The following is a 25,115-nucleotide window of genomic DNA, read 5'->3' as shown; positions in this document are numbered from 1 at the left end:
GCCCAGTACAGTTGCAAGAAGAGCACTTGGTCTAATCTTTGTGCCATCTTTTCTTTGTTGCAGGATCTTGATGAAGAAATGCCTCAGCAAGGCTCAGAAGCCATGCATTCTTCTTCAGTGCAAGATTTTGAAGAGGTAACATTGACCTAGGACAGATTTTAATGAATGTTTCTCATGCACGATGTGTACCTTACGCTATTTGCCAATAGTGAAATGGTCTATTCATCCTCTTGAGTGATGCATTTTTAGTAACTGTCAGATTACTGTTCTTTTGTCTTCATTCTCTATCTGTTACACACGAAGACTGAGACCAGCCAGATTCAGAAGACTGTGAGCTGCCTAAAGCCGCAACCAAACAGCTTTCCAAACAATGATCTGGACCTGAAACATCCAGAGCCTGAAAGGGTAAATATAATCCAGTGTACCACTTAATGAACTAATAATTTAATCTATCATCATTCCTTATGGATGCTGTGTGTGTGTGTGTTTGGCAGTCACCTGGGTGTGATGTGATTTACATGGACTGTGGCTTGTAGGTCCTTTTCATTGTTTCAAAGTGCAAGTCTGGATAACATCTGAGTGTGTGTGTGTGTGTGTGTGTGTGTGTGTTAACCACCCAAATGTGACTTAGGAGGACCACACTGTTATTGGGGGACTCCGTCAAAGTTTGCTTCATGGTGACATCACTCTGGTTTTAGGAGGGGTCTTCTCGTATGTCTTGACAGTTTGACCTACAGCATGCAGAACTGACTGCATGTGCTTTGTTTCTATGTTGAAATTTTTTGAAACTCAGGCTTGAACATTAAGATAGATAGTACTATACAACTTCTTAACTTCTTTTAGGCACTTTTTACTGCTTTAGTGCATGGGCTCTCTCTGGCTGTGTACTCTGGCTTCTTCCCACAGTCCAAAGATGTAGCTTATGGGGTTAGGTTAACTGGTGATTCAAAACTGCCCTTTGGTGTGAATGCAAATGCTTGTCCTTCCATGTTAGACTGGTGATCTGTCCAGGTTGTACTGCCCTATGGTAGCTGGTATAGGCCCCAAAACTGCTACCCCACAATCCTGATAAGGATAAGTGGAAGAGGATGGATGATTGCAAAGGAATCAGTTGTTAACTATTGTAGCCAGTATTTTTTTCAGAAGAAAACATTTCTTGAGTGGAAAGCCCCCCCCCACACACACACACACACATGCAAATTAAAAACAGAAGCACAGGCCTGCCCAGTACAGTTGCAAGAAGAGCACTTGGTCTAATCTTTGTGCCATCTTTTCTTTGTTGCAGGATCTTGATGAAGAAATGCCTCAGCAAGGCTCAGAAGCCATGCATTCTTCTTCAGTGCAAGATTTTGAAGAGGTAACATTGACCTAGGACAGATTTTAATGAATGTTTCTCATGCACGATGTGTACCTTACGCTATTTGCCGATAGTGAAATGGTCTATTCATCCTCTTGAGTGATGCATTTTTAGTAACTGTCAGATTACTGTTCTTTTGTCTTCATTCTCTATCTGTTACACACGAAGACTGAGACCAGCCAGATTCAGAAGACTGTGAGCTGCCTAAAGCCGCAACCAAACAGCTTTCCAAACAATGATCTGGACCTGAAACATCCAGAGCCTGAAAGGGTAAATATAATCCAGTGTACCACTTAATGAACTAATAATTTAATCTATCATCATTCTTTATGGATGCTGTGTGTGTGTGTGTTTGGCAGTCACCTGGGTGTGATGTGATTTACATGGACGAAGTTTATTAGTTGATATCTGCAACTGAATTGAAAACACACCTTTCCAACTGTCCAAAACAAATAAATGTTGCAATATTTTGCTAACAGTGTCACAATCATCGTCTGGTGTGCACAACAATATCATCTTTGGACAAGTGCATTCAGTGTGTGGGACCGGTTTCCTCCCTCAAGTGGCTTGGCTTTAAGTGCAAAGGTGAGACATTTAGTGAATAGGTACAGTGTATAGTAAAAAGCATTAATAGAGTTCAACAAGTTAAGACGTGCTGAAATGAACACTGCTCCCTTTTTAATTAATGGGTGGTCACGTCTAATTAAAGAAATGCAGTATTACCTCATTGGTGCAGGACCTTGTAAAAATGGTATACTTGGGATTGTCCTCAATTCCCCATTCCATAACATAAACTGCTCAAAATAATAAAGGGAACACTTAAACAATGCGATGTTACTCCAAGTCAGTCACACTTCTGTGAAATCAAACTGTTCACTTAGGAAGTAACACTGACAACCAGTTTCACATGCTGTTTTGCAAATAGAGTAGACAACAAGTGGAAATTATAGTCAATTCACCATAATAAAGGACTGGTTCTGCAGGTGGTGACCACAGACCACTTCTCAGCACCTATGCTTTCTGGCTGATGTTATGGTCACTTTTGAATGCTGGCGGTGATTTCATTTTAGTGGTAGCATGAGACAGTCTACAACCCACACAAGGGGCTCAGGTAGTGCAGCTCATCTAGCGTAGCACATCAATGTGAGCTGTGGCAAGAAGGTTTGCTGTGTCTGTTAGTGTAGTGTCCAGAGCATGGAGGTGCTACCTGGATGTGGAGTAGGCCATAGGAGGGCAACAACCCAGCAGCAGGACCGCTACCTCCACCTTTGTGCAAGGAGGAACAAGAGGAGCCCTGCAAAATGACCTCAAACAGGCCACAAATGTGCATCTGTCTGCTCAAATGGTCAGAAACTGACTTCATGAGGGTGGCTTGAGGGTCCAGCATCCACAGGTGGGGATTGAGCTTGCAGTCCAACACCATGCAGGATGTTTGGCATTTGCCAGAAAACACAAAGTTTGGCAACTTCAGCACGGGCACCCTATGCTCCTCACAGCTGAAAGGAGGTTCAAACTGAGCACGTGACAGTCTGGAGATGCCGTGGGGAATGTTCTGCTGCCTGCAACATCCTCCAGCATGATCATATTGGCAGTGGGTCAGTAATGGTGAGGGGTGGCATTTCTGTGCCTGCCAGAGAGCCTGACTGTCATTGGGTAACAAGATGAGGTCCTCGGACCCTTTGTGAGACCACATGCTGGTGCATTTGGCCCTGGGGTCCACCTAATGCGAGACGACACTGGGCCTCATGTGGCTGGAGTATGTCAGCAGTTCCTCCATGACAAAGGCATTGATGCTATGGACTGGCCCGCCTGTTCCCCAGACCTGAATCCAATTGAGCACATCTGGGACATCATGTCTCACTCCATCCACCACAAACTGTCCAGGGGTTGGCAGATGCTTTAGTCCAGGTCTTGGAGGAGATCCTTCAGGAGACCATCCGCCACCTCATCCCGAGCATGCCCAGGCATTGTAGGGAAGTCGTACAGGCATCTGGAGGCCACACACATTCAACTACACACTTTCATGCCACTCAACTACCTAAAGAACAAAGTATTTAATAAGAATAATTCCTTCATTCACATCTGGGATGTCCTTTTTTGGGGGGGGGGGGAGGGGGATTAGCAGTGTATGTGTAGTCATTAAAATATCCTTAATGTGAACAGTTTTTTTTTTTTTTTTTTTTTTTTCAGCATTTGACATTACTGCAATGCTTTGACAAAAAACTACTTCACTTAAATAGAACTGCAAAGCTAAATTAAGTCTATCAAAATGTGTTTCAGTTTGTTTAGGGGTCTGGCACAAATCTTGCCTTGCAAAATTGGCAAATCAGAATTGCCACCAGTCAACACAGGTGTGTATCCCATTCATATTTGGCTTGACTTTTTTTCAGTTTATTTTTTACCTGTCTAAAGTATTGATCAATTAAAGAAACTTTTGTTCTTACATTCCAGAAAGAAGAAATTTCTGAATATTCAGGGGAGGATGGATTGCCACATTCAGTTCTGGATCAAATATCAAGCGATGATGATGGCAACCACAGCATATCAGAAGAAGAATATGTGCCAGATTCAGAGTCATATGATGAAGATTCAGATGAAGACATCTCATTATTGCCAAGCACATCAAAAGGTCTGCTATGCCAAGATGACATCTCCAAAGCGCATGAACAATCAGATTCAACGAATTTAATCCACAACTTGACAAAGGACAAGCCACAAGATAAAAGTGAGCTTTGCGAAACTGAATCAGAAAAAATGACTTTAAGTAAAAGAAATTACTGCTATTTTTGTGGCAAACCACAAGCTAAAATTTCCCGCCACCTGAAAACGCACAAAACGGCTCCTGATGTTGTGCATGCATTTTCCCTGCCTAGAGACTCAAACGAGCGTAAAAGTCTGTTAGAGAAATTGAGAAATAAGGGAAATTTTAAGCATAATGCTGCAGTTTTGCATGGTGGAGTGGGACCACTGAAAGTGAAGAGAAGACCCAAGATTAAAGCAGTAGAGGGAAAGTTTGCTCATTGCTTTTATTGTCAAGGGATGTATGTTCGCAAGGATCTTTGGAGACATGTCCGCAGATGTCCTAACAAACCAAAAGATGACACGGATAAAGAACCTGGAAGAACCAAAGTACTCGGCCTGGCTTTAACTCTGGAGTCTCAGTGTTATCCGCAGGTGTCAAGTGGAGTCTGGAAGGTTCTTGCTGTTATGAAACAAGATGAGATTGCCTCAGCTGTGCGAAATGACTTTACTGTTATTCAGTTTGCCCAGTCCCTCTACAATAAACATGGACAAGACCCTACAAAGTATGATTATATACGACAGAAGCTTCGTGAAGCGGGACGTTTGTTGTTGTGTCTGCGCACAGAATTCTCAGTGCATAACATGGAAGAAGCTATTAAGCCTGCTAATTTCCAGAGAGTTGTGCAAGCAGTAAAGAAAGTTTCAGGTTTTGATGAAGAGACACTGTCATACAAAACTCCAAGCCTTGCGCTGAAACTGGGACATACACTGCATAAAATGTCTGACATTATCCATTGTCGTGCCCTCATGACAGAGGATGAAGCCCTAATCAAGTCCACTGATGCGTTCAAGAAGTTGTATGTCTCCAAATGGTCTGAGATGGTGTCTCACCATGCCTTGAACACATTGAGTGAGGCAAAGTTTAACAAGCCATCAACATTGCCCTTTACAGAAGATGTTCGGATTCTCCATCACTACCTTCAAAAATCTGCAGAAAGTGCCTTTTGCAGCTTGGAGAACGAAGCCACAGCTCAGAATTATGCCCAACTTGCACAAGTTACACTCTCACAAATCATTGTGTTCAACCGAAGACGTTCTGGAGAGGTTTCAAAGATGCGCCTCAAAAGTTTTCTTGAAAGAGACAAAACAGCACTCCACACAGATGTTGCCATGGGGCTCTCAGAAATGGAACAGAGACTCTGTAACTATTTCTGTAGAATAGAAATAATGGGAAAAAGGGACAGAAATGTTCCAGTTCTGCTAACACCAAGCATGCTGGATGCTCTGTCACTACTGGTTAGTAGGAGGCCTGACTGTGGTATTTGTGCCACTAATATCTACCTCTTTGCAAGACCCCGATCAATGAGTCATTACAGAGGAATGGACTCCTTGCGTGTTCATGCACACCAGTGTGGAGCAAAGCAGCCTGAGTATCTAAGATCGACACAGCTCAGAAAACATGTTGCCACACTCTCACAAGTCCTTAATTTGAAAAACAACGAACTTGATCAGGTTGCAGATTTCCTGGGTCATGATATCCGCGTTCACCGCGAATTCTACAGATTACCAGTTCCCACAACACAGCTGGCCAAGATTTCCAAACTGCTTTTAACACTGGAAAAAGGACAACTTTCCCAGATCCAGGGGAAATCACTGGATGAGATCAAAATAGAAGGTTTGTATTGAAAGGAGCAAATATTAGGGCAGTAGTTGAATATTATGCTTTATCAACAGAATTAAAACCTAAAAGCACAGACCATTCTGTTAAATGTCCATGATTTAAGGTTCTTGAAGTCTATTGTTTCATCACTTTGCAACATTTGGCAAACTGCAGAGTGGTGGCCTTAAATAGTAAAACTATGTACTATAATTTCCAGTATTTGTTCTGTATTTTGTCATATCTCGTTGTTAATGTGAGGTTTTTGGGGGGTTTGTGTTTGGTTTTTTGGGGGGGTTTTCCCACAATTTCTCAGATGAAATTGCATTAAGTGATGCTGAAACAAAGGACAGTGAGAGTGAATCAGATGATGATGACACAGCACTCACAATGTTGGCGTGTGGCACCAGTGAGCCTGTACATGCAGTAGCTGATTCCACAAACACAGCGCAGCTCCAAGACACTGTAGATTGTGGTAAGTTACCACTAGCTTGGTTTCTGTGGATAAAATGTTTGTTACAAATATTAAAACTTAATCAAATTGTGTAATCAGCAGATGAAGGACCACTCACAATGCCTGCAGCAAGTGAGACTGCTGCTCCCTCTGAAGGTAAGGGGTGCAGTTGGTTCTCTAAGCTTATTATTGTTTCATCACTTTGCAACATATGGCAAACTGCAGAGTGGTGGCAAAAAGTCACTTGGATGAGTGACAAAATGTTTCTCCCACTGAAAACGCTACGTCCAGATTAACAGAATCAACGTTTTGGGATTTACTTACCTGGATGATTGAGCATGCATCAAGAGACTTTTATTCAACTTTTTATTCAGTCTTTTATTCACAGCGGAACACTAAATGTCTCATTTTAGAAATTTGATAAATTTTCAAAGAGAATTTTAGCTCGTTTTGATATTGATGGTAGCAACACATTTCAGAAGTTAGTACAGGGTAGCATCCATTCTTTTAACCACCAAATGTTTTTTGTTTTTTTTGTTTGGTTTTTTGTTTGTTTTAACTACTACTACTTTATATATCTTCCAGAGAAAAATGCTGCTCAATCCCACAATTCCCGAAGAGCTCCCAAAAACATGTGGTCCAAGGCTGAGGTTGCTGCAGTGATGAGGCATTTTAAAGACCACATAAACGAAGGGAAACTAGCCACCAAAAACGAATGCAGTCATTGCAAATTGGTAGAAGATCCGGTGTTGGCAGGAAGAACAGTTCAAAACATAAGAGATTTTGTAAGAAACAGAGGATTAACTGCAAAAAGGCAGAAAAAAATGAACTAAAATAACTGTTTAGAGAGCTGTGGTTTTACATCTTGGTCAGATTGCCAATTGTTGTTAACACTGATGTTCTGTTTAAAGAAAAAAAAGTTCTTGTTAAATACAGAAGTAGTTTGTATTTCATAATTTTTACATTTAATTTATTTAGGGTTTTTTTTGACGGGTTATATTTAAAATAAAAAATTATAAATGCATATTTTCTCCCCTTAATATTTACCTTTAAACTATTAAAATTCATTTTAAATGTTTTTAATTTTTCTGTTTTCTATATTTTTATATTTCTGTGGGAAGCGTGGGCATTTTTGTCCATAGATTTCTTTTTTTATTTATGGTTAAAATTAATGTTCAGATCCAAGAACACTAATAAAATGATGTTCCAGTAATCCTGTGTCCTGTCAGATGTGTATTCATGGTAATGATGAGCTATTTACATATTACATCATTGTCCCTTTAAAGACCCAATATTGTTTTTTTTGGACCTCATAAAACACATTGTTGTCAAGTGGACAATGTCTCCAGAAAACACAATAGAGTCTGGTTGGTGTGTATCAGTGTATCTAGACTTCTATAGGGAGTGTATGAGGTCTGAAGTGACCCAAATTTTTTTCAGATTTTTTCGAACACTTTAACCTCGCTCCCTTGGCTCTAAGTCCTTTCAAAAGGGTAGTCCACTTAAACCACCACCGGGCGGATTGACGTAGTATAGTCCCGCCATACCACATAGACCCGTATGTATGTGTGTGTGTGTGTGTGTGTGTGTGTGTGTGTGTGTGTGTGTGTGTGTGTGTGTGTGTGATTTACATTGCTGTGCTTGAGAGCCACCATCTACCGGAACCAAATTCCCTGTATGTGTCTGCACATATACTTGGCCAATAAACACGATTCTGATTCTGAAGTAATGCATTTAACATTGCTGTGTTTGTTGGTGTTGAACTGTAGCTAAAGGTTGGCAAACCCTTTATGTTCGACACTCTATTCCTTCTGCAATGCTTAAATGCTCAAAAGTTAAATGACTCAATTCCTAAACCTAAAATTCAATATGTTATTCTTTATTTACATAATTTAATAATTGTAACTGTCTTTGTAATCTTTTTTTAACAGAGCCTTACCATTAAGATACAGTCACGGTCAGTGTTAGGGAGTAACGGCATAAATGTACCGGCGTTACGTATTTAAAATACAAAACATGAGTAACTGTATTCCGTTACCATTTAAAAAGGTGGTATTCAGAATACAGTACTTTGTTGAAATAAATGGATTACATGGCAGTTTTTCCTGTTTCATATGTTAGGCGTGGAATTTTTGGTAATTCCACACTGGTGGAAACCCAAAGAAAGCATGCATTAAGAGGCTGTGTCTCAATCTTGCGGTCCATGTCACCTCTACTTTCAGCCCGCATAATGATGTGACAAAATATTTTTTAAAATTATTGTTCAAATAATTATTAAATTTTTTTAATTTAATAGGCAGGGTGTGACAGGCATAGCCCTGTGCATAGCCCAGTTGTAAGTAAGCTATTAAGTCTCGACTGCACTGTGTTCGAGTTCTCCCCGAAACAATAAGTTCTGTTGGAGCGGCCTTTCAATGCCTCTCTCTGTCTCTCACTAGCAAAGTTAACCCAGACAACAAAGTAATGCTAGTTTATGAGCTTGGTTATGAGCACGACACGGAACCCGACATATTAGCCAGACTTCCCTTTACTACGGTTCAGAGCCATTTATAAAAGCGCGGAATAGTTTTCTATACGAGATCGCTATAAAAAGTGCAGCCTTACTCAATCTCCACCCTACTGTTACTCATTTTATATTAAGATTTGAGAGTGTGAGAGTGAATGAATAGTGGAATTGTAAAGTGCTTTGAGTGTCTAGAAAAGCACTATATAAATGCAATCCATTATTATTATTATGTATTTTATAAAAAGCTTGATAATATATTATGTATTCAGAATACGTTACTGTCATTGAGTAACGTAATACATTTTGCGGCATGTATTCTGTAATCTGTAGTGGAATACATTTTGAAAGTAACCTTCCTAACACTGGTCATGGTAAAAAAAAAGAAAGTACACCGTCTGTTAGTTCTAAGCTTTTATGTATCAGGGCATAATAAAAAATATCTAGTCCTTACCGGGTCTTACAATTAAGTCAATACAACCAGAAATGAGCAACAGCACATGACACCATGGAATTATTTATTTGACAAAAACTAAGCCAGAAGCAGTGTGTGAAAAACTAAGTACACCCATGGTTAATTGGGCAGTGCAACTTTAGCATCAATGACTTGAAGTAATAGATTCCTGTATGACTTTTAGCTAACTCTTTTTTACAACGTTGCTACATTGAGGCTTCTATTTAAGGTCCAAGTTGGATTGAGATATGGACTTTGACTGGGCCACTGCACCACGCTGATTCATTTGTTTTTCAGTAATTCTGTTGCAGATTGCTGCTCTGGTTGGGATCACTGTCCTGTTGCATGGTCCAATTTGGCCAAAGCACTAGCTGTTGTATAGATAGTCTCACATTTGACTTAAGAATATTTTGGTAAAAAGAGGTCAAATGCAACTTTACAAATCTAACTTTACAAATCTAACTTTACAAATCTAAGTCATGCAGCCATGCTGTCCTTGTTAGAGAGAACAGCATGGCTGCATGAAAACAAGCCATATTTGTTCAGTATTATTCTAATAGCATGTTAAATGTTAAGCACTAACTGAGGCTGACAGACATGGATCTTGTTTTTGTTTTGTGTGTGTGTTTTAATTGTGTCAACAGTCTGCCCTTGTGGTGAATTTCCTGGGATTTCCACTTCTGGAAACACTGGCAATCATCTGTGAATAATCTTTTCAGCTCTATAAAGATGGACTTCAAATAGTTTGGAGCTGGCCTTATAATCCTTCAGAGATTGATGGCTTTTTCTATTGGCTTCTTTAGGAACACCGCTCGTGTCGTTCTTTGTGTCTTCCACATCTAAAAACCCTAGACCAACAAACTGCCAAACTGTCTGCTTTGCTTTTACAGAGGTGCTCACAGTCACTGATGTAATGATCTAATCAAGTGCATTTGATTAGCAGCATCTGGCTTCTACTTACTCTCTTAATTCTTATGGAAGCAGTAAGGGGGGACTTTCACTCACTGTTTCTGTATTTTGGTTCAATTTCTGTCAAATAAATAACGACGTGCTGTTGTTGTGTCAGCACATTGACACAACAGGATGTGTTGCTATGGCCCAGTACATATCATGTATTGTTGTTCATCTGAGGTTGTATTTACCTAATTTTGAGACCTGCTAAAAGTTGATGATTTTCTCATTATGTCCTAATGCATAAAGCCTCATACTTTCTTTATGCTGTGACTGTGAGTTTTTCTCTTTACGGCTAGCACAAACCTAAGCAATATTTGCATTAATATTGCTTAGATACAGTCATTATAAAGTTCCCAGAAGGATAATTGAATTTTTCCACATATGCTAACCTCACATCCTAATATGGGTTTTAATTATAATACAGCAATCTAACATACTACTAAAAAAAGAAAGCCATTATATTTTTTTCATCATATACCCAGCAAGGGAAAATAATTTTGATTGCAGCCTTAACAACAGTTATGAGTGCTGCATGTTTAAGCAACAGGAGATAAAAGTTAAACGTGACTTTTCCCTCCATGTCCTGTATCACACATGAGACAGTTCTTGTAACAACTCACTTTAGTTTCTCATTACTGAACAGCAATAAGGAAAATATGATAATACTGACTTTAGCATTAGGAGTAATTCTTGTAATGAATCTTCCGTAAAATGCAGACAGTTTATGTGAAGGTTATGGTGGACAGATAATTGTCTTGGGATTTGAGATCAAAATATCCTTCACACACCACAAGGGCTACAGAGCTCAACACAAAGATCCACTGTATCGCTCACACCACACTGACTTCCTGACTGTTGTGTCAGATTTGGGCCCTCTTCCTAGATAGCTGGATGGGCAAAAAGCCACAGCGTTCCAAGAATCTCTAGTCGGGATTCCAGACATGATAACCCAAATATTCTCTTGGAATCACTGAAAACCAGCAGGGGTTATACACACACTTCCACACCCCTGTTCACTTGCTTCTAGCCTTAACAAGACTTACATATATTTCTCAGTCATGACATGATTTCTACCCCCATAAACAAATAACATTTTTGTTTGCTCTTTGGTTTGTGTAATGTTGACCATTGCTGTCCTAGGTCACAAGGAAAGGATTAATATGTAAATTGTTATTCTATTCAGAGATATAGCAGCAAGGCTGTGGCATGGTAAGACAGCATAAGGACAATAACAAAAGTTATCTCTCAAAGCTTTACATTCTAAAATTCTGCTGAAATGAAACAATCGGTTGATTAAGGGCCAGATTTATTAAGACCTCAGTCAAATAAGCCTAGAAGCTGGTTAACAACCTCCAGTCAACCTCTAGTATCTAATGGGGGATTTTCATTCTGGTGGTGTGAGTGGTGGTGAGTGGTATTTGGAGGCTGCTGGCTGTCATTAGGTGAAAATCTGTGATTGGTTAAGTCTTTAGCAGACTGCCACATTCAGTTTGCATGGAAGACACTGACTCCCCCGTAGCAAGTCAGTGTCTTCACTCACCATTTACTCTCCAAGCTGTATGAAACTTGGAAAAAATGTGATGCAAACTGGAAATCGCAAACTTTACAGAGCTCTCCCATACTCAGCCATCCGGGATAACCAATTCAAGATTCATGTTTTGTATGCAATCCATAGGATTCTTGTCCTCCCTCCAGCACTCCACATTAAGGTCAGCTCATTTAAAAGTTGCTCTCTTACATCAGAGCAGAGTGAAGACCAAAATTATTTCAGGCCAGGCTCTCAACAGTCAGGGTGAAGACAGGGATAAAACTCTGACGTTGCACTTGGACTTCGGAGCAGACATCCCAAAACCCCTGTGCACTGGTTCTGATCACACTCCTCGTGGCAACTACCAGATAACATGATTTTTCCTTTATTAAATTAATGGGAGGTCTAAGTGTTGCTCATGAATATACTGAATATCTTTTAATTGTAATTCATTACGGCAACCAGTTTTTGATGCTACTATCCATCCTAGATTACAAGCACGTCTAAATGACCTCATAATCTTTATTTCTTGCACTGCAAAAAAAATAATTTCAATAATGGAGATTATTCATAATGTTAATGTATGTGTCCTCTAATCTAGAGAAACTGGTCCTGGACTCTTCTTCCGTTATGAATATGACTAAATGTAAAGCTTTCTGTTTTATATTTATACTGACCATTGTGTTATCTTTCAAATGCCAAAAGCATAACTGTACTAGCTTTTGTTTATGGTGTATTGTTTTTACAATGATCAGGGAGACCACAGCATGTCCTTGTAAGGCCCAGTGAAAAAGGCTTAGTGAGAAAGCCAGTAAACCAAAGAGGAATAGTCAAGATTACAACACAGAGGATGGAGCATTATGGAAGGTATAAATATGTAACGATGTTTAAATGAATGTATATGATGGTGATGGAGGTGATGTAATAAAATTATATCACCTCCATCACCACAAATGGTGTCTGATAATGAATTATTTTCACTCATTTTCCAAATTTTAATAATTATGCATGTATTGATCCATAGTTGTGTAAGCTGACAGGAAAGTAATTAAAAGCCAACAGTCAAATCAAAAACAAAAAACACTCTGAGGGCACTGAGGTCTTCTGCTGATAGTATATTTAAATAGTATATATACTGACAGAAAGTTCCTTTTAAGATGAATTAAAAATGCACAAAGGAGCGGGGAATATATTGGGAGGTAATGGTTAATTAGTTTAGAACAAAAGGGCTTCTGCATTTTGGTTGTACATATACTGTATATACTAAAGTATATACTTAGCCACAGTGACTTTGCACAATAGTTATGAGTAGGGCTGTGCAATATGACCAAAATCTCATATTCCGATATAAGACATTTATCGTCCCGACAATGATATATGTCACAAAAATTTTACATTTTCTGTAACTTCTGTGAATCTCGGGCAACTCGGTTTGTGTGAAGTGTTTTCAGCTGGGCATCATGTACCTGGAGTCAAGTGTTTTGACTGATGCACAAAGCTATACATTTTTAGACAGTTGAAACGCCCGCCATTTTCTTTGTGAGTATGTATTACATGGCGTGCTGCGGGAAAAAGCCTGTTCTAATGTTTGAGTCTAAGGTTTATTTTTTTAGCACCTGACGGCTCTTTTTTGCTTCTGATCTGTAAACACTCTGCACACTCTTTCACGTGATTCAGTTTATTTTGAAAAATCTCAACAGGATCTTCAGCTTTATTGTGAAAGGTTTATGTGGAAAATAAACAAGCGGACAACGGAGCCATGCGATGGTTTTACCGTCGTTGTTGCTAATGATAGGGGATAAAAGCAGTCACTTGTCCGTCCGTAGTGTATATATTAAATATAAGAGAAAGAGAGAACTTTTAGAAATTAATACTACAGTGACCATAAAAATGATGAAAAATTCTTGTCGTTTATTTTGCGAAACCGCGAAACAAACGATAGCGTAATATGAAACAATAGACGTTTGCAGATCGTCATCCGATATATATGGTTATATCGAACAGCCCTAGTTGTGAGGTTTTAAGCTGAGTAGTTGCACTGTCATGATGTTTGGAAACTGGATGTGATCAGTGAGGGACCTTCCTGCTTATACAGTACTGTAGAGCAGGGCGATATGACCAAAAATATTTATCACGATATACATTTGAAAATTTGCGATAACGATATAACTGACGATATAATTGACACTAGACAAAATACTTTACAACTCCACAACTTTATTAGTGCAAAAAAAAATCAATGTATTTTCACTTAAACAAGCAGCTGTTTTTTATGTGCATTAAAGTTATATAAAAATTTAACAGTGCAAATGCAAATTCCTTGCTGACAGTTTAACCAAAAGGCATTTCTAGTGGAAATTGGCCGACATATCCTCAGCATAACCACGTAACATATCCACAAAACTTAAAAAGAGGTTATACACACACAATACGGTAATATTATGTTGAAGCACAGTACGTATCACTCCGCGAGGCTCCTGCCTACGATAGCCGTAATGCTCCGACAATCCATCAAGCGGTGCGGGTTTGTAGCTTAGCAAAGTCGTACTAAAACATTTGACAGATTTTCGAGCACCGTGTACCACATAAAATCGTTTCAAGGTCAGTAAACACAACCAGAATTCATACAAAAGGCACACGGGATTATAAGGGGCACTGTCAATTTTCAGAAAAATCAAAGGATTGATTTTAAGTGCGCTGTATTTTCCAAAAAACACGGTAATAACGACGGCTCGCTAGCATGCTCTACCAAAAATAGTGTTTTGTTGTGTATCTGACGGACGAAAGCCAAATCAGTTGAATACCACTGAAGTTGCAGCATTCTTACAAACCAATTCTGGTTCATCTGTTTCATTCAACGATCCGCTTTCGCCCTTCTCATTCTCCGTCGTTCCATGCTTTTTCCGCCATGTGCGTATGAAAACAAAGGCACTGCGCATGCGCATTTTACCCATATTCTATCGCGATATTTCCTTTTCTTATCGTTGCCCAACATTATACCGGTATTACCGTGAACGGTATGATAGGCCCAGCCCTACAGTACTGATTTGTTAATGAAATAGTAGGCCCACCCTAAGGCACACCTTTCATATCATTTTTTTTTTTACCATAATTTAGAAAATCAATATTATATTGAATTTAAAGGCCATTTTTCATAGACTTTTATAGAATTGTGTGTGTTCTTGCAACCAGAAGAGTCTCCCCCTAATGGCCATTAGACAGAATAGGTTTAAGACACTTAAGCATTGTTTTCACTAGCAGACTCAGAAGCTTTGTCAGTTTCTTATTTACATTCTTAGGTAGGGTGACCAACCATCCACTTTTCACGTTCTGTCCGGGGCGTCCGGGGGGGATTTTCGAGATTAATGAAAATGTCCAGATTTTCCTACAGAGGACCCATATGTGTGACGTCATCTCCGAGCAGCTGCTTTGTGAGTGGCTGTTCTGTGCTCACAGACGGGACAGACAGTGTGCAGCAGCGCCTAGTGATGTTTAAAAGATGTCAAAGCACAACTGCAGCTTTTCAGATGAACTGCAAAAAACATTTCCCTTGTACCATCCCGGTACTGGTAATTTCTCTTATAGAGATGAGGCCTTATTTCTGTACCATTATTTAATTCCAGAAGTTTTTAAGTTATTTTTTTTGCCCTTGTTGACTTGTAACAGCCTATATCACATTTTTTTATTTCACCATTCATTAACTGCACAGAGACGGCATAGCTTAAATATGTTAAAATTTTCTTTAGGCAAACAGTATTATTAAAGTTCTTCATGACTGGGCCAAGTGTCCTCTTTTTTGGAAATCAAAATATGGTCACCCTATCTTAGGTAACAGTACAAAAATCACTTGATAACTATCAGGAAAAAATAAATACTGATGAACAAATTAGATTAAATTTATGCTTAACACTGAAATTTGCACAGTGTAAATTTAAACATTATAATGTCTCATGAGCTTACAGCTGAGATAGAGGTGGGTTGCAAAGTGGCTTGCAGCTGTGCAGGAATTGTAGGCAAGCTAAAGTAGCTGATTTAAGATGCACTATATGTAGCAGTCAACAAAATGTGTAGCAGGCGATTAATTAAGCTATCAGCTGATGATGATGACCTGCTGTGACTACATCCAAGCCTGACTTTCTGGCCTGACTAAACTAACACTATCGATCTTGAGTCTAAAACTCTATCTCTACACTTACACATATTAATAACCATTTTTTCAGTGATTCAAGTAAAATTGCCTCGATAGGGGAGTGTTTTACAAACAAAAATGTAGATCTTGTCTAGTGAAAATGTATTCTGTGCCTTTTCTGAGACAATTTTCATCAATTACATTAAAAAGACACCCTCAGACCAACAAACATCGTGAACTCACTACTGAATAAAAGGGGCTTTTTATAAAAGGCACCTCACTGCAATCAACTGAATGATTCCACATGCAAAACGAAATAAAGTGAAGATGTGAAAGCATCTGAAGCAGCTCCTGAAATAAGAAAAGATATAGTTGCAGTTGTAGACCAAAAAACCAACAATTAACACATCTATCCATGTTATCTTAGCGATGATCTCAACTGTTCCATCTAAATATTAAATGTTGTTAATTTTCACTGATGCATCGTGGTACCAATATTTAGCATTCTTTCCCAGATCCAATACATATGTAGTAACATTACAGTGAGTTTATCAGAGCTGATTCAATGATAACAGCTGCTGGTGGCAGAAATAAAGCTGAACAAGTTATTTTTTTGGCCCCAGGTTTCCTTCTAATCACTTTTAAACTATGCAATTCTCACTCACCCAACCATCCTGCTATTAAAGTTTCCATTTTGCCATATTTCTTTGTTACAAAAATACTTAAGAATGTGGCTTGAGACTAAAATCATAATTTAAAATATTGACATGTACGTGACAAATAAAAGGATCTTGAATCTTGACATCTGACTCAAAATTGAAAGAATCACAAAAAGCACAGAAAAAGAGGACTGACATGAAGCAAAAGGTCCAGGAGTCACACCGTGGAAGAGCCGCTCAGGGCGTATGCACTCGTGTCGTATGAGGCAACCTTCACTGTTTGGGTCACGTCAAGGATGCCTGTCTTTTCTAAACTGTAAAACCATTGTTCAGTTAGGGTTAACTAAGTTGAATTAATGTCCAAACTCAGTTACACATATTTTGTCTTGTCATACTGCCCTAACACTTCCCTTGCATCTAAAAGATTGCTTATTTTCAGGTCTTTCTGGAATCAATCTGAAGTCACCCTCAAAATTAAATCTATAAATAATGCTTCATTTAGCATTTCACTGGTGCAAGAGACTCTCAAAGCAAACCGAAGCCCCTTTCTATTTACTGCATCAATGAATAGATGGTTTTGAATATACATATTGGAATTAGAATCAAAATCAGTTGAGAAGTTCCCAAAGACCCCCATTTTGTTCCCATTCATGTGTAACGGTTTAGGTACTTATTGGTTATCAACCACTGTGACTGAAATTTTAAAAAAAGCTCAATTGACAGTGGCAAAAATAAGACTTCATATTATAGATTGACTTTGTAATGGATATTCTTAAAGGCAGAAGCATAAACAGTTTAAACCAGTTTAAAATAAAACTCAAAAAAAGAAATAAGGGGGTAAATAAAGTTGTTACGTGTGGCTGCGTGCAGACAGGAATAGGACCCAAGGTGCAGACTCCGGAGACAGTCGTGAACTCAAAACAGCTTTAATGTAAAACTCAAAATATAACATAACTGGGGGGGGGAAAATCAAACTAAACTTAAACCAGAGGACTGACAGAACACACAGCTAAATAAACGGTAGATCGCGACACAGACACAGAGAAACACAGGGCTTAAATACACAGAGGGAGCAATCAGGGAATGGGTAACAGGAGGGAAACACAGCTGGGGCAAATCAGGCCTAACGAGACAAGGGGAAGCGAAACCAGATACATTAACATCAGACATGGACTTTCAAAGTAAAACAGGAAACACATAACACAGACTGAACCAAAGACACAGACTCACATGCAGGCACTACAACAGAGGGAACAGAGACGTGGGACCAGGGCAGACACAGACACTGACTGGACACGGGGATATAGCGGACAGGGGAGACAGCAACTAAGGATTACACAGAGACAAACCATAAGACATAACTCTAACAAAGAAACCAAAGCATAGAAATGATAAATAATATATAAACTCAAAACCCTGGGTCAACGACCCAGGCATCCTAACAAAAGTAGATACTTCTGCCTACTCCTTTTCAAACAACTGAATGGAATGATATTATGGAATGTTGGTGAATGTATATGTTTGAAATAAAAATGAATTGAACTGAACATCCACCTGTACTGTTTTGGACACCACCTATCAACTCGCTGTTAGATTGTTAGATTAGCCAATATAACTGCAATTAAGTATGTTCGAAAGTAGGGTTAGCGTGCACCTACAGCAATGAACAAATTTAAGTAGTGACCATACGGTGACAGGTCTTAACAGCTAAACTTTATAATGTCATAAAATCTGCCTGGTTCTTTTTTGTGGACCTATAGTTCAACTAATAAGCTAGTTAAGGCTGTTTTCATAAGTCTCTTCTCCACTCTTGAGCATGCCCTCCACTATACACACTTTCACACACACACACGATTAAACAACAACTTGAGATTAACTTCAGTCGCTGCAAAAAGAAAAAAACTGATCACCATAAACACACACTTACATCTTAGCTATCTACAAAGATGCAGTGAAACTATATACTATATAATATATGCATAATATTATCTCAATTAGCAAGATATCATAATAATCGATGCCTGAGGTGAGGGACACAACCCTGATCTGCAAAGCACATACTGTAAATTATCCTTGTAGTAGTTGCAGCAGTAAAAATAGTGGCCTTTAAATTGACCATAGTTTAATGTGGTGTATGATATTCCTTTCAAAAATTAATACCTACAAAAAATATACATATTTTTAAATTGATGTTTTAACCACCGTGGCATCAGCCATTGATTTCTGAACTTTTCAGAGTTAGTACTTTGAAAACTGTGTTAGCTTTTTGGATATAGATATTTGAACTAGACTGTGATGCTATTGGCTAATGCCAGCTAGCTTACTTCATAAAAGCTGCAGTACATAGACACACTTCTAAGTACTAAACTTATAGACTGAACTGAAAAACCTCCATAGCTCAGTGGTTAGAACACTGGTTTTCTAAACCAGGGGTTGTGAGATCAGTCCTCACTGGGGCTAAGTTGGGTGATAGAGGATGTCACCTACCAACTAGAAGGCCGGTGGTTTTTATTTGATCCCTGTCTGCTATAGTCTGCATGCCAAATATCCAAGATACTAGCGATGCATCCATTGGCGTGTGAATGTTAGAACAGAGTGCTTTGGCGAATGTGGCAAGATGTGTAAAGCGCCTTGAGTGCTCAGATAAAGTAGGGAAGCGCTATATAAGAACTACTCCATTTACCATTTACAAAGCAGCTTATTTGTCAGGTATCTCCACTGAAATCTTCTAAAGGCAACAACAGCACAAACACAGTTGAGAGGTCCAGTTAGTGGAGTTGAGGCCTTGCAGACAGCTATCAATTACATTTCTATAATGGAATAAAGCTTCATATTGCCCTCTTAGTCAAAGAGAAGCTAGCCTCAACCAGTCAGTAAAATAACAGGTGAATTTGACTTCATTCTTTTAGTCCCCAGTGTTGTGGCTTTTGGCAAACACACTTTCAGGAATAATCAAATTTAATTAAATGTACACCTAATAAAGATGTAATATTAAGTCTTCCAAAACACTGCGAATCACTGCAGCATGATTCAGAATTCTTGGCTGATATGGTTCATAAGTGTAGCAAGACATTCTGACCTTTAAGCGAGTACTCAACTGACCCAATTTTGAATAAAAGTCTTAAGTTTTTCTCAATAGAGCGATGTCATCATTCATATCACAAGGCAGCAGAGGACAGCAGGATGGTTTGAAAAACACTTACTGTGAGGCAGGACAACTGCACAAGTAGCTAGAGGGGAAACACATGGGTTGATAAGCTGGCTCTGTTCACTTTCGGTGTGCACATGGTCTTTTTTGGTTTAACTACAGACTGTCTGCACAGCGTGGGGCACACAGGTCAGCATCCCACGCTAATATGTGCAAACAGAATCCATGCACAGCAGGCAGATGATGATCAAAATTCATCATATAAAAAGCACACTGAAGGTGTATGCCATTTCATCAATGTCAGTACTTTACAGGCATTCTACAATCACAACTGGATGGTAATGGGCTGGTACTTATATAGTGCTCTTCTACTCTAAATAAGCACTCAATAAGCTTTTGACTACAAGAATCATTCATCCAGTTTCACGCACATTCATACAAGAGCTTCTTTCTAAGCACCTTTGATGCACTTGTGCAATATTCACACACACACAAACACGCGCGCGCGGAGCATGTCAGGGTTCAGTATATTGTCCAAGGATAATTTGGCATGCAAGCTGGAGTAGCTGGGCGAATCAGTCTACCAACCTCGATGCAAATTTTGTAGCACTTACGCCAATCCTGCTAACACCCAAAAAGCAAGACCCAAGCTGCAGATGGATGGTTTGTGCTAGAAAGAGGGTATAGAAAGAAACATCTTACTACTGTAAAGCATCTAGTGTCCCCTTGCATTTTGGGGAATGCTACCCAATGCACCACTCAAAGATATAACTTTTTTGTTTTGTTCTTTTATTTATTCGTTGCAGTTTATACAGTCTACGTCTAGTTGTTGAAGAAATCATGTGTGAAGATAAAAATCAAACATGCACTTATCTCAAGTTTTCATTCAAAATGACAAATTTTTAAGTGTTTGAATTAAAGAGAATAGCTTGAAATCTCAATGTATGGATCCCTCTAACTCCAAACAAGCAAAACAATATATAAACATACAGCTATAAGTAAAGTTTGCAAGAAGGCAATTGTTTTAGTGTTCTAAAGGCTGGGGTTTCCCATAACATTTTACATTTTTACTGTACAAAACTACAGGGTGGGCCATTTATATGGATACACCGTAATAACATGGGAATGGTTGGTGATATTAAAGACCTATTTGTGGCACATTAGTATATGTGAGGGGGCAAACTCCTCAAGATGGGTGGTGACCATGGTGGCCATTTAGAAGTCGGCCATCTTGGATACAATGTGACACATCAAACTTATTGGTAATGACACAAGAAAAACAATGATGTGTTTGGTTTCAACGTAACTTTATTCTTTCATGAGTTATTTACAAGTTTCTGACCACTTATAAAATGTGTTCAATGTGCTGCCCATTGTGTTGGATTGTCAATGCAACCCTCTTCTCCCACTCTTCACACACTGATAGCAACATCGCAGGAGAAATGCCAGCACAGGCATCCAGTATCCGTAGTTTCAGGTGCTGCACATCTCGTATCTTCACACCATAGACAATTGCCTTCAGATGACCCCAAAGATAAAAGTCTAAGGGGGTTAGATCGGGAGACCTTGGGGGCCATTCAACTGGCCCACAACGACCAATTCACTTTCCAGGAAACTGTTCATCTAGGAATGCTCGGACCTGGCACCCATAATGTGGTGGTGCACCATCTTGCTGGAGAAACTCAGGGAACGTGCCAGCTTCAGTGCATAAAGAGGGAAACGCATCATCATGTAGCAATTTCAAATATCCAGTGGCCTTGAGGTTTCCATTGATGAAGAATGGACCCACTATCGTTGTACCCCATATACCACACCAAACCATCACTTTTGTTGTTCCAACAGTCTTGGAGGGATCCATCCAATGTGGGTTAGTGTCAGACCAATAGCGGCGGTTTTGTTTGTTTAACTTCACCATTCACATAAAAGTTTGCCTCATCGCTGAACAAGATCTTCTTTCATTTCATTTTCATTTATTTATTTCACACTTGGTACAACAGATCAAACAAACCAACCACACTTTCTATCAATAAAGCACTACAACCATGTGTGAAAAGGAGCAGGAAGAAGAAAATATTCTTATTAAACCCTGCCCCCTATCTACAATCCAACTTATATTACAAGTGGGCACCAAAAATCAGGGAACAAACTAATATTAACATTTCTCTCCGGTCCTAACCCAAACCAAACAACAAATTTACAATCAGAATATACCACTCCACATAGTAACAAGGAGAAAAATAAAATTAAAATAAATAAAACAAAAAATTATAAAGGATCCTTTTTCAATGAACTCCAATTTCATTCGCATTCTTCATATTGAGTTATCGTTTTAAGCATGTAACACTTTTTAAAACAATGTAAACTTATACAATTCTTTAAATTATAATGAAGAGAGTTCCACAGTCGTATACCCCTAACCGTTGTACTCATTAATCTTTGTGTTGTCCTAGCTAACTGATGCTTAAAATAAAATTTCCTTCTACTATCTTCGCCCCCTGAACACATTAAAAATACTCTTTGTAACTTAAAGGGCAAAATATTATTTTTAGCCTTAAACATAATTAATAGTGTCCGTAATTTCACTAAATCTCCTAATTTTAATAATTTTGATTTTATAAATAATTTATTTGTATGTTCTCTATATGTAACGTTATGAATCATTCGTATCACTTTCTTCTGTAATAAGTTTAGAGGTTTTATAGTATTCTCATATGTATTCCCCCAAACTTCAACACAGTAACTAAAGTATGAGAAAAACAATGAAAAATATAAAATGCGCATTGTTTTATAATCTAATAAATCTCTTACATTTCCCAAAATATAAATGCTTTTAACCATCTTCTTTCTAATATACTCAATATGAGATTTCCACGTCAAATTTTCATCTACTATTACTGTCATGAATCGCCGTGCGGCAGGCAGGAGTAGGACCCAAAATGCAGGACTCACAGGCACGAGGGAATGAACTCAAAACTCAGCTTTATTCGCTGGCAGAACAGATATACAAACTGAACTGGGAAACCACAAACTAAGAACTCACAGAGAGACACAGGGAGATCCACACACGGCATGAGGGACGACGTCACACTGAACAGAGGGAGACGCAGACAGAAATACACAGAGGGTTAACGAGGGAAGTGGGAACACACGGGGAACACAGGTGACACTGATAATCATAACGAGACAGGGCGGGGGTGAACTGAACACTGACGGGAGAGGTGGAACAGGAAGTACAGGAGGAGAGAGAGCACGAGTAGAACACCAACGTAACAGGCAGGGGAGACACGGAATAAACACGAAAGGGGACGAGGGCTCATAAATACATAGAGGGCACACAGGGGGAAGAGAGAGCACGGGGAGAACTTAGACATAATGGGCAGGGGAAGCATGGAATAAAACATAAGGAGAGACGAGGGCTCACAGATACACAGAGGGGCACACAGGGAGACATGAAGGGCAAGGGATCAAAACTAGAAGCCATAGAATAAATCACACACAAGTACAATAATACGAAAAATCACAAAGAACTAAAAACGCTGGGTCAGGAGACCCAGGACCGTGACAGTACCCCCCCCTCAAGGGCTGGCTCCAGACAGCCCAAACACAGAAAAACAAAACCAAACAGAAAACAACCCAGGGCGGGCGGCGGGGGCCCAGGACGGAGGGCTCGGAACAGAAAACAAAAGAAGAGCACAGCAAACACCGGAGCCCAAGAAAATAACCCAAACACAGAGCAGTTCAGGGGGCCGACCATGCGCAAGGCAACGGCGGCGACGTGGAAACAGTTCAGGAGGCCGGCCGTGCGCAAGGCAACGGCGGCGACGTGGAAACAGTTCAGGAGGCCGGCCGTGCGCAAGGCAACGGCGGCGACGTGGAAACAGTTCAGGAGGCCGGCCGTGCGCAAGGCAACGGCGGCGACGTGGAAACAGTTCAGGAGGCCGGCCGTGCGCAAGGCAACGGCGGCGGTGAAGGAGACGACGGAGCAGTTCAGGAGGCCGACCGCGCGGGAGGCGGCGGCGACGATGACAGCGCTGGTCCGGGGGCCGACCGTGCGGAAGGCGACGGCGGCCACCCAGGAGAAGAGGGTCCGGGGGCCGGCCGTGCGGAAGGCGACGGCGGCCACTCAGGCGAAGGCGGTCCGGGGGCCGGCCGCGCGGAAGGCAGCGGCGGCGGCCCTCCAGTGTCAGGCGTACTGGCCGAGGCCCGGTGGGCACAGGACCAGTCGAGACGGGACCAGTCAAGGCGGGACCAGGCGAAGCACAGGCTGAGGCTGCAGCGGACGAAGGCTCTGAGGAGGCTGCAGCGGACGAAGACTCGGAGGCAGGGCCAGACGAGGACGAAGACTCTGAGGCAGGGCCAGACGAGGACGAAGACTCTGAGGCAGGGCCAGACGAGGACGAAGACTCTGAGGCAGGGCCAGACGAGGACGAAGACTCTGAGGCAGGGCCAGACGAGGACGAAGACTCTGAGGCCGGGCCAGACGAGGACGAAGACTCTGAGGCCGGGCCAGACGAGGACGAAGACTCTGAGGCCGGGCCCGGAGCTGGACCAGGCGGAGCAGGAGCAGCTGATGCAGAGGCCGGACCGGGCGAGGATGAAGGCTCTGAGGCTGCAGAGGATGAAGGCTCTGAGGCTGCAGAGGATGAAGGCTCTGAGGCTGCAGAGGATGAAGGCTCTGAGGCTGCAGAGGATGAAGGCTCTGAGGCTGCAGCGGACGAAGCACAGGCCGGAGCTGCAGCGGACGAAGCACAGGCCGGAGCTGCAGCGGACGAAGCACAGGCCGGAGCTGCAGCGGACGAAGCACAGGCCGGAGCTGCAGCGGACGAAGCACAGGCCGGAGCTGGACCGGGAGGAGTAGAAGCAGAGGCTGGCCCAGGCGACGCTGAAGCAGAGGCTGGCCCAGGCGATGACGAAGACTCGGATGCAGCTGGACTAGGCGACGACGAGGCGGTCGCAGATGGCGGCTGGACAGGCTCCTCGGGCCCTCCAGCTGATGCGGCGTGAGGCTGAACGGGCCCCTCGGACCCTCCAGCGGAGACAGGAGGCTGAACGGGCCCCTCGGACCCTCCAGCGGAGACAGGAGGCTGAACGGGCCCCTCGGACCCTCCAGCGGAGACAGGAGGCTGAACGGGCCCCTCGGACCCTCCAGCGGAGACAGGAGGCTGAACGGGCCCCTCGGACCCTCCAGCGGAGACGAGGAGGTGCTGGCCGGGCTCACTGGAACCCCCAGCGGACGAGGTAGATGGCGGCGTGGGAGCCGCGGAGTCCTGGATGAGCTCATCCGAGCTTCCAGCAGGAGCTGATGTAGAGCCAGAGAGGTTTGGGACCCCTGGCTGAATGTTAAGCCGAACAGAAGACCGTATTGCTGTCGGGGACTGGGCCAATGGTTCAGGTGCGAGCTGAGCTGCTGGACACACGGGGACCTGAGCTGCTGGACACACGGGGACCTGAGCTGCTGGACACACGGGGACCTGAGCTGCTGGACACACGGGGACCTGAGCTGCTGGACACACGGGGACCTGAGCTGCTG

General features: G+C 41.3%; 2 protein-coding genes and 1 long non-coding RNA gene across 3 annotated transcripts in view; 2 read left to right on the top strand and 1 right to left on the bottom strand.

Annotated features, from left to right (window-relative positions):
• Positions 1-25,115, bottom strand: part of opn5 (opsin 5) — a 90,674-nt gene that overhangs the window by 14,713 nt on the left and 50,846 nt on the right. The window lies entirely within an intron of this gene.
• LOC146617731 (uncharacterized) lies at positions 1,848-4,957 on the top strand. The gene is made up of 3 exons (XR_014906885.1): positions 1,848-1,942; positions 3,638-3,708; positions 3,809-4,957. It is a non-coding gene; the product is annotated as an uncharacterized LOC146617731 (long non-coding RNA).
• On the top strand, positions 5,026-12,026 carry LOC146617730 (uncharacterized). The gene is made up of 5 exons (XM_085372813.1): positions 5,026-5,774; positions 6,073-6,231; positions 6,313-6,366; positions 6,796-6,944; positions 11,865-12,026. The coding sequence occupies exons 1-5, from the start codon at positions 5,213-5,215 to the stop codon at positions 12,024-12,026; spliced, it is 1,086 nt and encodes a 361-aa protein (XP_085228939.1). The 5' UTR covers positions 5,026-5,212.

The sequence above is a fragment of the Diplotaxodon limnothrissa genome, linkage group LG15, assembly GCF_057381915.1.
Source record: "Diplotaxodon limnothrissa isolate DT_005_m linkage group LG15, D_limnothrissa_male_GT1.1, whole genome shotgun sequence".
NCBI classification, from domain to species: domain Eukaryota; kingdom Metazoa; phylum Chordata; class Actinopteri; order Cichliformes; family Cichlidae; genus Diplotaxodon; species Diplotaxodon limnothrissa.
The sequence above is the reverse complement of the archived record's forward strand: the minus strand, read 5'-3'. Positions and strand labels throughout refer to the sequence as shown.